The sequence below is a fragment of the Dendropsophus ebraccatus genome, chromosome 14 (assembly GCF_027789765.1).
Source record: "Dendropsophus ebraccatus isolate aDenEbr1 chromosome 14, aDenEbr1.pat, whole genome shotgun sequence".
NCBI lineage: Eukaryota > Metazoa > Chordata > Amphibia > Anura > Hylidae > Dendropsophus > Dendropsophus ebraccatus.
In genome coordinates this window covers 9,988,851-10,002,545 of record NC_091467.1, presented here as the reverse complement: position 1 = coordinate 10,002,545, position 13,695 = coordinate 9,988,851, and the positions used below count along the sequence as shown (strand labels likewise).

The window sequence follows — 13,695 nt, the reverse complement described above, 5'->3', positions numbered from 1 at the left end:
CAGGAAGTAGTGTATTCTTTCCACTCTGACACAGAGCTCTCTGCTGCCACCTTTGTCCATGTCAGGAACTGTCCAGAGCAGGAGAGGTCTTCTATGGGGATTTGCTGCTGCTCTGGACAGTTCCTGACATGGACAGAGGTGGCAGCAGAGAGAACTGTGTCACACTGGAAAGAATACACCACTTCCTTAGGACATACAGCAGCTGATAAGTACTGGAAGATTGGAGATTTTTAAATAGAAGTAATTTACAAATTTATATAACTTTCTGACACCAGCTGATCTGAAAGAAAAAAAAATCACCAGATTCGCCCTTTAACACATTACATACATTGGGCGATGTTTGTCTCTCCCTGTGTGGCACTGCGGTTGGCAGAAATACGTATAAATGTGTTATGGAAACCTGCTTTGCCAGCACTTCAAGGGTGTTTATTCAGCTAAATGCCTAAATCTTCTCTAAATGTCTCTATTGTGTTAATGTAAACCGATCCTGGAGTAAGGTAATAACCTATAAAAATAAGACCCGGCTACTGGCAGAACCACGCCTGTCTACAGCCACTATGGGAGCCAAGTGACAAGTCCCGACCTCCTTGCCTCTTCTTAAAGGGATTTTCCTCCATTCTGTGGCGATAGCACAACTAGTCCATGGGCTGTGTCTAGTATTGTAGGTCAGCAGACATGCAATACAAGCAAAAGTCCATGGACGAGAGGGGCGCCATATGTAATAAGAACTGATTCTTAACCCAGCAATATGGGAAGAAACGTCGGGGGAGATTTATCAAACATGGTGTAAAGTGAAACTGGCTCAGTTGCCCCTAGCAACCAATCAGATTCCACCTTTCATTTTCCAAAGAGTCTGTATGGAATGAAAGGTGGAATCTGATTGGTTGCTAGGGGCAACTGAGCCAGTTTCACTTTACACCATGTTTGTTAAGGGTACGTTCACACTTGCCGGATCCGCAACGGATCTGCAGCAGATTTTATTTAAATAACTGAACACAGCATCAAATCTGCTGCGGATCCTGTAGGTGTGAACGCACCCTAAATCTCCCCCATCATCTATAATCCTGGGCTGATCTGCATCCATACTTACCCTCCAATGCCTGACGTATGTGGGTTTACAATCCCAAGACACAGGGCAGTAGCAATGGCGGCATCCACAGAGCTACCCCGTTTCTCCAACACTTCAATACCCAAAGCTGTACAATGGGAAGCATCGCTCACTACTGCCCCCTGGTGGAAGATCTGGAAGAGGCAAACATCAAAGATATACAGGAGTTCTTTTGTATATTACAGACAAATGATACTGGATGAAGTGGACGGGGATGAGTTGTACTAACAGGCACAGGTCGTAGAGAAGAGTGCTGCCGTTTTTGGGGAAAAATAAACTTTCATCCCTGAAGAATCCCTTTAAATAAATTTAAAATAAAAGTGATCTAGAGAAAACCTCATCTAGGGGTATGTTCACACGGGAGATGAGAGCTTTGTTACAGAAAGTTCTGATAGGAGTGCATATATATATATATATAAATATATATATATATATATATATATATATACATATATATATATTTATATATACACATATATAGGCAGCAGACCCAACCCAATTCACATGCAACTAAACTGCATGGTGTGAACATACATTTAAAGGGAAACTGAACACAAAAAAGCATTTGTGCAATTCATTGTGAAGCTGAACTATACTGCACATCTGCTTATAATATATGACCTCCATAGTGAGACAGCTTACCTGACCTTGAGTCATTGGAGAGTAATTAACAAAAGGGGTAATCCAACTTTTTTTTCAAATTCAAATCAACTGGTGTGAGAAATTATATAGATTTGTAATTTACTTCTATTTAAAAATCTCAGGTCTTCCAGTACTTATCAGCTGCTGTATGTCCTGCTGGATGTGGTGTATTCTCTTCAGTCTGACACAGTGCTCCCTGCTGCCACCTCTGTCCATGTCAGGAACTGTCCAGAGCAGGAGAGGTTTTCTATGGGGATTTGCTTCTGCTCTGGACAGTTCCTGACATGGACAGAGGTGGCAACAGAGAGCACTGTGTCAGACTGGAGAGAATACACCACTTCCTGCAGGACATACAGTGGCTAATACGTACTGGAAGACTGGAGATCTTTAAATAGAAGTAAATTACAAAGCTATATAACTTTCTGACACCAGTTAATTAAAAATAAATTGCTGGAGTACCCCTTTAAGTGGCATCTAAAGCAGTGTAAAACAGTGTTATGAAACAAATGAATCTTCTGCACAATGTGCCATTCCAGGGTGAGGTATGAAGAAGGCAACTTCTAAGAAGCAGTGTCATTTACTTTCTTACCTGGGGGTCCCCGAAATATATCTGCATTATGAGCGCTATGGTGACTCCCAGAGCAAAGGTAATGCAGGCGGTTATGATGACGGTCAGACCGTCCTGCCGGCAGCTGCAGTCAGAGCTGAAAGGGTCCCTGACTGTCTCTCGGAGGGGGGATGCGTCCTGGCTCCCCATATCGGAGGAGGAAGATGGCAGTCGCTGCAGCCGCGCCGATTTAAGGAAGGCGTCTGGGTCTGTGAAAAGAGAATCAACGTAATTATTCAAATTTAAATTACATTTAAAAAAAAAATCCTTTACCAAAAGCTGACTATGATATGACTGGTATATATATATATATATATATATATATATATATATATATATATATATATACAGTATATACTATTACTTGGGGGTAAATTATAATCTGGAGTTTTGCGCCCCAGGCTGGGGTTATGGGGGCTGTGAGGTTCTGGGTCCTTCAGATAGTCGTATTATGATGTGATTTTATGGATATTAAAAGTCTAGAACTCCTGGTGCCTGGTCAGTGACAATGGGGAGTTATGGATGTTATGGATGAGGAGGTCCCAGAATGAGGAGGTCCCAGGATGTTATGGATGAGGAGGTCCCAGGATGTTATCGATGAGGAGGTCCCAGGATGTTATGGATAAGGAGGTCCCAGGATGTTATGGATGAGGAGGTCCCAGGATGTTATGGATGAGGCGGTCCCAGAATGAGGAGGTCCAAGGATGTTATGGATGAGGCGGTCCCAGAATGAGGAGGTCCCAGGATGTTATGGAGGATGAGGTCCCAGGATGTTATGGATGATTAGGTCCCAGGATGTTATGGATGAGACGGTCCCAGGATGTTATGGATGAGGAGGTCCCAGGATGTAATGGATGAGGAGGTCCCAGGATGTTATGGATGAGGAGGTCCCAGGATGTTATGGAGGATGAGGTCCCAGGATGTTATGGATGATTAGGTCCCAGGATGTTATGGATGAGACGGTCCCAGGATGTTATGGATGATGAGGTCCCAGGATGTTATGGATGATGAGGTCCCAGGATGTTATGAATGAGGAGGTCCCAGGATGTTATGGATGAGGAGGTCCCAGGATGTTATAGATGAGGAGGTCCCAGGATGTTATGGATGACGAGGTCCCAGGATGTTATGAATGAGGAGGTCCCAGGATGTTATGGATGAGGCGGTCCCAGAATGAGGAGGTCCCAGGATGTTATGAATGAGGAGGTCCCAGGATGTTATGAATGAGGAGGTCCCAGGATGTTATGGATGAGGAGGTCCCAGGATGTTATGGATGAGGAGGTCCCAGGATGTTATGGATGAGGAGGTCCCAGGATGTTATGGATGAGGAGGTCCCAGGATGTTATGGATGAGGAGGTCCCAGGATGTTATGGATGAGGAGGTCCCAGGATGTAATGGATGAGGAGGTCCCAGGATGTTATGGATGAGACGGTCCCAGGATGTTATGGATGAGGAGGTCCCAGGATGTTATGGATGAGGAGGTCCCAGGATGTTATGGATGAGGAGGTCCCAGAATGTTATGGATGAGGAGGTCCCAGGATGTTATGGATGAGGCGGTCCCAGAATGAGGAGGTCCCAGGATGTTATAGATGAGGAGGTCCCAGGATGTTATGGATGAGGAGGTCCCAGGATGTTATGAATGAGGAGGTCCCAGGATGTTATGGATGAGGCGGTCCCAGAATGAGGAGGTCCCAGGATGTTATGAATGAGGAGGTCCCAGGATGTTATGAATGAGGAGGTCCCAGGATGTTATGGATGAGGAGGTCCCAGGATGTTATGGATGAGGAGGTCCCAGGATGTTATGGATGAGGAGGTCCCAGGATGTTATGGATGAGGAGGTCCCAGGATGTTATGGATGAGGAGGTCCCAGGATGTTATGGATGAGGAGGTCCCAGGATGTTATGGATGAGGAGGTCCCAGGATGTTATGGATGAGGAGGTCCCAGGATGTTATGGATGAGGAGGTCCCAGGATGTTATGAATGAGGAGGTCCGAGCATGTTATGGATGAGGAGGTCCCAGGATGTTATGAATGAGGAGGTCCCAGGATGTTATGGATGAAGCGGTCCCAGAATGAGGAGGTCCCAGGATGTTATGGATGAGGAGGTCCCAGGATGTTATGGATGAGGAGGTCCCAGGATGTTATGGATGAGGAGGTCCCAGGATGTTATGGATGAGGCGGTCCCAGGGTGTTATGGTGGATGAGGAGGTCCCAGGATGTTATGGATGAGGAGGTCCCAGGATGTTATGGATGAGGAGGTCCCAGGATGTTATGGATGAGGAGGTCCCAGGATGTTATGGATGAGGAGGTCCCAGGATGTTATGGATGAGGAGGTCCCAGGATGTTATGGATGAGGAGGTCCCAGGATGTTATGGATGAGGAGGTCCCAGGATGTTATGGATGAGGAGGTCCCAGGATGTTATGGATGAGGAGGTCCCAGGATGTTATGGATGAGGAGGTCCCAGGATGTTATGGAGGAGGAGGTCCCAGGATGATGGTCTTCTTGATGTCTATAGAGTTAGTGATGATGTATGCTATGGAGTTCTGCCAATCAGGATGACTGTATTGACTACAGTATATGAAGGTCTCAGTCCATAGACAATGTTACAGAGGATATAGAAAGTCAAGTATTGTTTGTGCGGTGCGTTTCAGCATACCAGGAAGATGAGTTTTGCATTCAAGGATGAGGTTAATTTTCTTGAAACTTTAAGAAAATCCAATGATGCGACGTCTGTTCTCCTTATACCCCATCAGGTGTCCCGTTCCGGCTGTGGACGTGCCCTATCTAAACTCCTTCTGCTAAAGATTAAACCCTGAGACTGAGGTTCTGGGATTAGCAAATGTGTCCAAGAGTTATCAGGTTTCTACACTAAATCCCTAAATTTAACTCTTTGTTCTACTTTTTATTATGTGTACAGTGTATAAAACATCAGCGCTGATCCTCTGGACGTTTTTGCTTGTAAATGGAGACCCATGCCATTATCGCCAATGTTAAAGGGGTATGCTGCTCAAACATAACTTTTAATATGTTGCTGCCCATGGTGAGAATAACAATTCCTTCCATACTTGTTATTATCTATTCAGTCTCCTTCCCCCAGTTCTCAGCTGCTGCTTTCTGCTGAGGACACAAAAATCTATGTGTGACCCTTTCTCTCTGTCTCCTCCTCTCCTCTCCTTTCTCAGATGGCCAACCCTTCTTCTATATCACTATCCTTACCTACCAACCCTTCTCCTATATCACTATCCTTACCTACCAAACCTTCTACTATGTCACTATCCTTACCTACCAAACCTTCTCCTATGTCACTATCCTTACCTACCAAACCTTCTCCTATGTCACTATCCTTACCTACCAAACCTTCTCCTATGTCACTATCCTTACCTACCAAACCTTCTCCTATGTCACTATCCTTACCTACCAAACCTTCTATGTCACTATCCTTACCTACCAAACCTTTTCCTATGTCACTATCCTTACCTACCAAACCTTCTCCTATGTCACTATCCTTACCTACCAAACCTTCTCCTATGTCACTATCCTTACCTACCAAACCTTCTCCTATATCACTATCCTTACCTACCAAACCTTCTCCTATATCACTATCCTTACCTACCAAACCTTCTCCTATGTCCCTATCCTTATCTGCCAACCCTTCTCCTATATCACTATCCTTACCTACCAAACCTTCTCCTATGTCACTATCCTTACCTACCAACCCTTCTCCTATATCACTATCCTTACCCACCAAACCTTCTCCTATGTCACTATCCTTACCTACCAAACCTTCTCCTATGTCACTATCCTTACCTACCAACCCTTCTCCTATATCACTATCCTTACCTACCAAACCTTCTCCTATGTCACTATCCTTACCTACCAAACCTTCTCCTATGTCACTATCCTTACCTACCAAACCTTCTATGTCACTATCTTTACCTACCAAACCTTTTCCTATGTCACTATCCTTACCTACCAAACCTTCTCCTATGTCACTATCCTTACCTACCAACCCTTCTCCTATATCACTATCCTTACCTACCAAACCTTCTCCTATGTCACTATCCTTACCTACCAAACCTTCTATGTCACTATCCTTATCTGCCAACCCTTCTCCTATATCACTATCCTTACCTACCAAACCTTCTCCTATGTCACTATCCTTACCTACCAAACCTTCTATGTCACTATCCTTACCTACCAAACCTTCCCCTATGTCACTATCCTTCCCTACCAAACCTTCTATGTCACTATCCTTACCTACCAAACGTTCTCCTATATCACTATCCTTACCTACCAAACCTTCTATGTCACTATCCTTACCTACCAAACCTTCTATGTCACTATCCTTACCTAGTACTTAACTATCCGGGGATTGATCCTCAGTAACTTCTCTTTATGGGAATCTGTATCAGTCTTTGCTGGAGTCGGGATATCCCGGCACCTTCCTCCATCACTAATGTGGCATAACTAAAGAAACCAATGTGATGAGTCTGACATGATCGGCCATGCTGGTCTGGGTAAGTATGATAGGTGGTGCCTGTACACGAGTATACAGAGGACAGGTGTACATTTGCACAATAGGCATAATATCAGTCATGAGGGGGGCACATTCTGAACATTCCAGTCCCGCATACTTCTTGCACCCATAAAATGATGGCACATCGCTTATTAAGATAGAGAATATTGGCAGAGAAGGCCGAAGCTCAAACATCAGAATGACGCAAGTGGCGGAGAGATATACAGATAGAGCACAGGGGGGTATGGTCAGATGGCTACTGGGAAACACTCTCAGGACTGGTTCTCTGCCCGATGCCAGCCTCAGGTAGGACCCAGGTTGAATGCCTGTGTATATGTGTGTATGTGTGTATATGTGTGTGTATGTCTGTGTGTACATATGTGTAGGTATGTGTGTACGTGTGTCTGTGTATGTATGCGCATGTATGTGTATATGTGTGTTTGTGTATGTATGTGTGTATATGTGCATGTATGTATGTGGGTGTATGTGTGTGCATGTGTGCATAAAAGTGTATTTGTGTGTGTGTGTATGTGCACATATGTGTGTGTATATGTATGTGAGTACGTATGTATATGTGTGTGTATATGTATATGTGTGAATATGTATGTGTGTATATGTATGTGTGTATGTATGTTTGTGTATATGTATATGTGTGAATATGTATGTGTGTATATGTATGTGTGTATGTATGTTTGTGTATATGTATATGTGTGTATATGTATGTGTGTATATGTATGTGTGTGTATATGTGTGTGTATATGTGTATATGTATGTCTGTCTGTATGTGTATATTTATGTGTGTGTATATGTATGTGTGTGTATGTATGTATGTATGTGTATATGTGTGTGTGTATATGTATGTATGTATGTGTATATGTATGTGTGTATATGTATGTATGTGTATATGTATGTGTGTATATGTATGTGTGTGTATATGTATATGTGTGTATATGTATGTGTGTGTATATGTGTATATGTATGTTTGTGTGTGTATACTGTATGCATGTGTGTATATGTATGTTTGTGTGTATATGTATGTGTGTATATGTATGTGTGTATATGTGTACATGTATGTTTGTGTGTATATGTATGTGTGTATATGTGTATGTATGTATGTGTGTATGTGTATATGTATGTGTGTATGTATGTGTGTATATGTGTATGTGTATGTATGTGTGTATATGTATGTGTGTGTATATGTGTATATGTATGTTTGTGTGTATACTGTATGTATGTGTGTATATGTATGTGTGTGTATATGTATGTTTGTGTGTATATGTATGTGTGTATATGTGTACATGTATGTTTGTGTGTATATGTATGTGTGTATATGTGTATCTGTATGTATGTATGTATGTATGTATGTGTGTATGTGTATATGTATGAGTGTATATAAATGTGCATTCATTCAGTTGTCACAATAATAATCTCATGTGCTGCAGGTTTCTCCCTATATACTGGACGCTTGATATGCCCAGGGCACAGTATACATGTATAGTAGTTATATTGGTGCACAGATAGGCTTAGCGTCCGTATACTACTCTGCTTAATAAACTTTATACCGTTATTGCAGGAAATACATTTCATTATGTCTATTTCATCTCATCGGTGTCTGTATAATATGGGGTCAAAAAAGCTTACACTGTATGATGACAGAGGACGGATACCCCATTATGTGTGTACAGAGGGGGATGGTATACAGCGGTACATGGAGTGAGGAGATGGTATATAGCAGTACATGGAGTGAGGGCATGGTATACAGCGGTACATGTAGTGAGGACATGGTATATAGCAGTACATGTAGTGAAGACATAGTATATAGCAGTATATGTAGTAAGGAGATGGTATATAGGAGTACATGTAGTGAGGACATAGTATATAGCAGTACATGGAGTAAGGAGATGGTATATAGGAGTACATGTAGTGGGGAGATGTTATATAGCAATACATGTACTGAGAACATGGTATATAGCAGAACATGTAGTGAGGACATGCTATACAGCGGTACATGTAGTGAGGACATAATATATAGCAGTACATGTAGTAAGGAGATGGTATATAGGAGTACATGTAGTGAGGACATGCTATACAGCGGTACATGTAGTGAGGACATAGTATATAGCAGTACATGTAGTAAGGAGATGGTATATAGGAGTACATGTAGTGAGGACATGCTATACAGCGGTACATGTAGTGAGGACATGCTACACAGCGGTACATGTAGTGAGGACATGGTATATAGCAGTACATGGAGTGAGGACATGGTATATAGCAGTACATGTAGTGGGGAGATGGTATATAGCAGTACATGTAGTGGGGAGATGGTATACAGCAGTACATGTAGTGAGAACATGGTATACAGCAGTATATGTAGTGAGGACATGGTATATAGCAGTACATGTAGTGGGGAGATGGTATACAGCAGTACATGTAGTAAGGAGATGGTATACAGCAGTACATAGAGTGAGGGGATGGTATATAGCAGTACATGTAGTGGGGAGATGGTATATAGGAGTACATGTAGTGAGGACATGGTATACAGCAGTACATGTAGTGAGTTGATGGTATACAGCAGTACAAGGAGTGAGGGGATGGTATACAGTGGTACATGTAGTGAGGACATGGTATACAGTGGTAGGGATGGTATACAGATAGTGAGCAGATGGTATATAGGGGAGGGTATACAGGTGGTGAGGAGATACACAGGATGTGGTGGATACAGGTCCCCGCTCTCGGATACATGTGATGAATATAGGGGATACATGGGATGGATACAGGTGATACATGTGATGGATACAGGGGATACATGTGATGGATACAGGGGATACAAGTGATGGATACAGGTGATAAATGTGATGGATACAAGTGATACATAGGATGGATACAGGGGATACATGGGATGGATACAGGGGATATATGTGATGGATACAGGTGATACATGTGATGGATACAGGTGATACATGTGATGGATACAGGGGATACATGTGATGAATACAAGTGATACATAGGATGGATACAGGGGATACATGTGATGGATACAGGGGATACATGTGATGGATACAGGTGATACATGTGATGGATACAGGGGATACATGTGATGGATACAGGTGATACATGTGATGGATACAGGGGATACATGTGATGGATACAGGGGATACATGTGATGGATACAGGTGATACATGTGATGGATACAGGGGATACATGTGATGGATACAGGGGATACAGGTGATACATGTAATTGGATACAGGTGATACAAGTGATGGATACAGGGGATACATGTGATGGATACAGGTGATACACATAATGGATACAGGTGATACATGTGATGAATACAGGTGATACATGTGATAGATATAGGGGATACATGTGATAGATATAGGGGATACAGGTGATACATGTGATGGATACAGGTGATACATGTGATAGATACAGGTGATACATGGGATGGATACAGGGGATACATGGGATGGATACAGGGGATACATGTGATGGATACAGATGATATATGGGATGGATACAGGTAATACATGTGATGGATACAGGTGATATATGGGATGGATACAGGTGATATATGGGATGGATACAGGTGATACATGTGATGGATACAGGTGATATATGGGATGGATACAGGTGATATATGTGATGGATACAGGTGATACATGGGATGGATACAGGTGATACATGGGATGGATACATGTGATGGATACAGGGGATATATGGGATGGATACAGGAGATGCATGGGATGGATACAGGTGATATACGGGATGGATACAGAGGATATATGTGATGGATACAGGGGATACACGGGATGGATACAGGTGATATATGTGATGGATACAGGTGATACATGTGATGGATACAGGTGATATATGGGATGGATACAGGTGATATATGTGATGGATAGATGATATATGGGATGGATAAAGGGGATATATGTGATGGATACAGGTGATACATGGGATGGATACAGGTGATATATGGGATGGATACAGGTGATACACGGGATGGATACAGGTGATATATGTGATGGATACAGGTGATACATGTGATGGATACAGGTGATATATGTGATGGATAGATGATATATGGGATGGATACAGGGGATATATGGGATGGATACAGGGGATATATGTGATGGATACAGGTGATACATGGGATGGATACAGGTGATATATGGGATGGATACAGGGGATATATGGGATGGATACAGGGGATATATGGGATGGATACAGGGGATATATGTGATGGATACAGGGGATACATGGGATGGATACAGGTGATACATGGGATGGATACAGGTGATATATGGGATGGATACAGGGGATATATGGGATGGATACAGGGGATATATGGGATGGATACAGGGGATATATGGGATGGATACAGGGGATATATGTGATAGATACAGGTGATACATGTGATGGATACAGGTGATATATGTTATGGATACAGGTGATATATGTTATGGATACAGGTGATATATGTTATGGATACAGGTGATATATGTTATGGATACAGGTGATATATGTGATGGATACAGGGGATACAGGTGATGGATACAGGTGATATATGTGATGGATACAGGTGATATATGTGATGGATACAGGGGATACAGGTGATGGATACAGGTGATATATGTGATGGATACAGGTGATATATGTTATGGATACAGGTGATATATGTTATGGATACAGGTGATATATGTTATGGATACAGGTGATATATGTTATGGATACAGGTGATATATGTTATGGATACAGGTGATATATGGGATGGATACAGGTAATACATGGGATGGATACAGGTGATATATGTTATGGATACAGGTGATATATGTTATGGATACAGGTGATGGATACAGGTGATATATGTGATGGATACAGGTGATATATGTGATGGATACAGGGGATACATGGGATGGATACAGGTGATGTATGGGATGGATACAGGTGATGTATGGGATGGATACAGGGGATACAGGTGATGGATACAGGGGATACACAGGATGGATACAGGTGATGGATACAGGTGATATATGTGATGGATACAGGTGATATATGTGATGGATACAGGGGATACATGTGATGGATACAGGTGATGTATGGGATGGATACAGGGGATATATGTGATAGATACAGGTGATACATGGGATGGATACAGGTGATATATGTTATGGATACAGGTGATATATGTTATGGATACAGGTGATACATGGGATGGATACAGGTGATGTATGGGATGGATACAGGTGATATATGTGATAGATACAGGTGATACATGTTATGGATACAGGTGATACATGGGATGGATACAGGTGATGTATGGGATGGATACAGGGGATATATGTGATAGATACAGGTGATACATGGGATGGATACAGGTGATATATGTTATGGATACAGGTGATATATGTTATGGATACAGGTGATATATGTTATGGATACAGGTGATGTATGGGATGGATACAGGTGATATATGTTATGGATACAGGTGATATATGTTATGGATACAGGTGATGTATGGGATGGATACAGGGGATACAGGTGATGGATACAGGTGATGGATACAGGTGATACACAGGGTGGATACAGGTGATGGAGAGGTCCGGTCCGGGATGGAGGCCACATGCACGGATACTACACGGAGGAGGAGGACACCAGGCATGCTCCACACTACATTTATTACACGGGACACAGCGGGTTACCGGAGTCATGCTCCCCCAGGAAGGTATCATCCTCCCCGGCTCTCGGCACAGGCTCTCCCCCGGTTTCCTCCTCAGGCAGACGGGGAAAGCTGGTGATGCTCATGTAGTCTACGGGGGAATAGGAGCCCAGAGATCGCCCGGGGCCCGGCTCAGCCATCTCCGCTAGCCTATGACGTCACCACCACTGTGGAGGGAGGGAGCTGCACAATTACACAGGGAACAGCAGGTGGCGCTAGTGGGAGCGCAGTATTCTGGTCCAAACCATCCACCAGCGAGACAGGTGATTGGCTCATCACATCAGGAGAAGAGACCATTCAGAGGACTGCAGGACGACCATGAGAGGACGCACGCCTATCTAGCACTGCTACAGCAGGGATCAGCATCACTATAACAAACCTAGGGATACTTGTGTTTGTCCTGCTTCTCTCTTAGCGGCGGCTACAGTGAGGAGGGGGCGGGGAGCGTTTTATGAAGGAGCTGGGGATCATGCTGCAATGATGCTGCCTATGCTAGTGCACATTTTAAAGGGGTAGATCACGAAAAAAATCTTTCAAATCAACTGGTGCCTGAAAGTACAAGAGATTTGTAAATTACTTCTATATATAAAAAAAATCTCCAGTCTTGCAGTACTTATCAGCTGCTGTATGTCCTGCAGGAGGTGGCGTATTCTTTCAAATCTGCATAGCAGGAGAGGTTTTCTATGGGAATTTGCTGCTGCTCTGGACAGTTCCTGACATGGACAGAGGTGGCAGCAGAGAGCACTGTGTCAGACTGAAGAGAGAATACATGACATACAGCAGCTGATAAGTATTGGAAGAGGAGATTTTTTTGATAGTAGTGAATTACAAATCTACATAACTTTCTGATGCCATCTGATTTGAAAGAAGATCTTATTTTGGTGAATAACCCCTTTAAAGTCTTGTCTGTAACAGAAGAAGACGAGTGTTATATTACAAACCTATATAGATGTCTGTGCGGTGTAGAAGCCATTGCTCTCCATCGCTTTCATCCATTCCCATCTATCTGCCTAGCACAGCTATCTCTGGGAGCGCCCTGGTACTTGTCGCCGTCACAATCCTGATTTATAATACTAATAAGCAGTCTGGTAATTACAATGG

At 43.0% G+C, this 13,695-nt stretch overlaps 1 protein-coding gene across 1 annotated transcript in view; it reads right to left on the bottom strand.

Annotated features, from left to right (window-relative positions):
* GGT7 (gamma-glutamyltransferase 7) overlaps positions 1-12,840 on the bottom strand; it is a 29,953-nt gene extending 17,113 nt beyond the window's left edge. Inside the window, exons 1-3 of the mRNA XM_069952928.1 lie at positions 12,578-12,840; positions 2,340-2,566; positions 1,091-1,242 (exon numbers count right to left, since the gene is read on the bottom strand). Of these exons, the coding sequence (XP_069809029.1) occupies positions 1,091-1,242; positions 2,340-2,566; positions 12,578-12,734 (536 nt within the window). The 5' untranslated portion in view covers positions 12,735-12,840. The remainder of the gene's footprint in view (positions 1-1,090; positions 1,243-2,339; positions 2,567-12,577) is intronic.
* Positions 12,841-13,695: the final 855 nt, after the last annotated feature.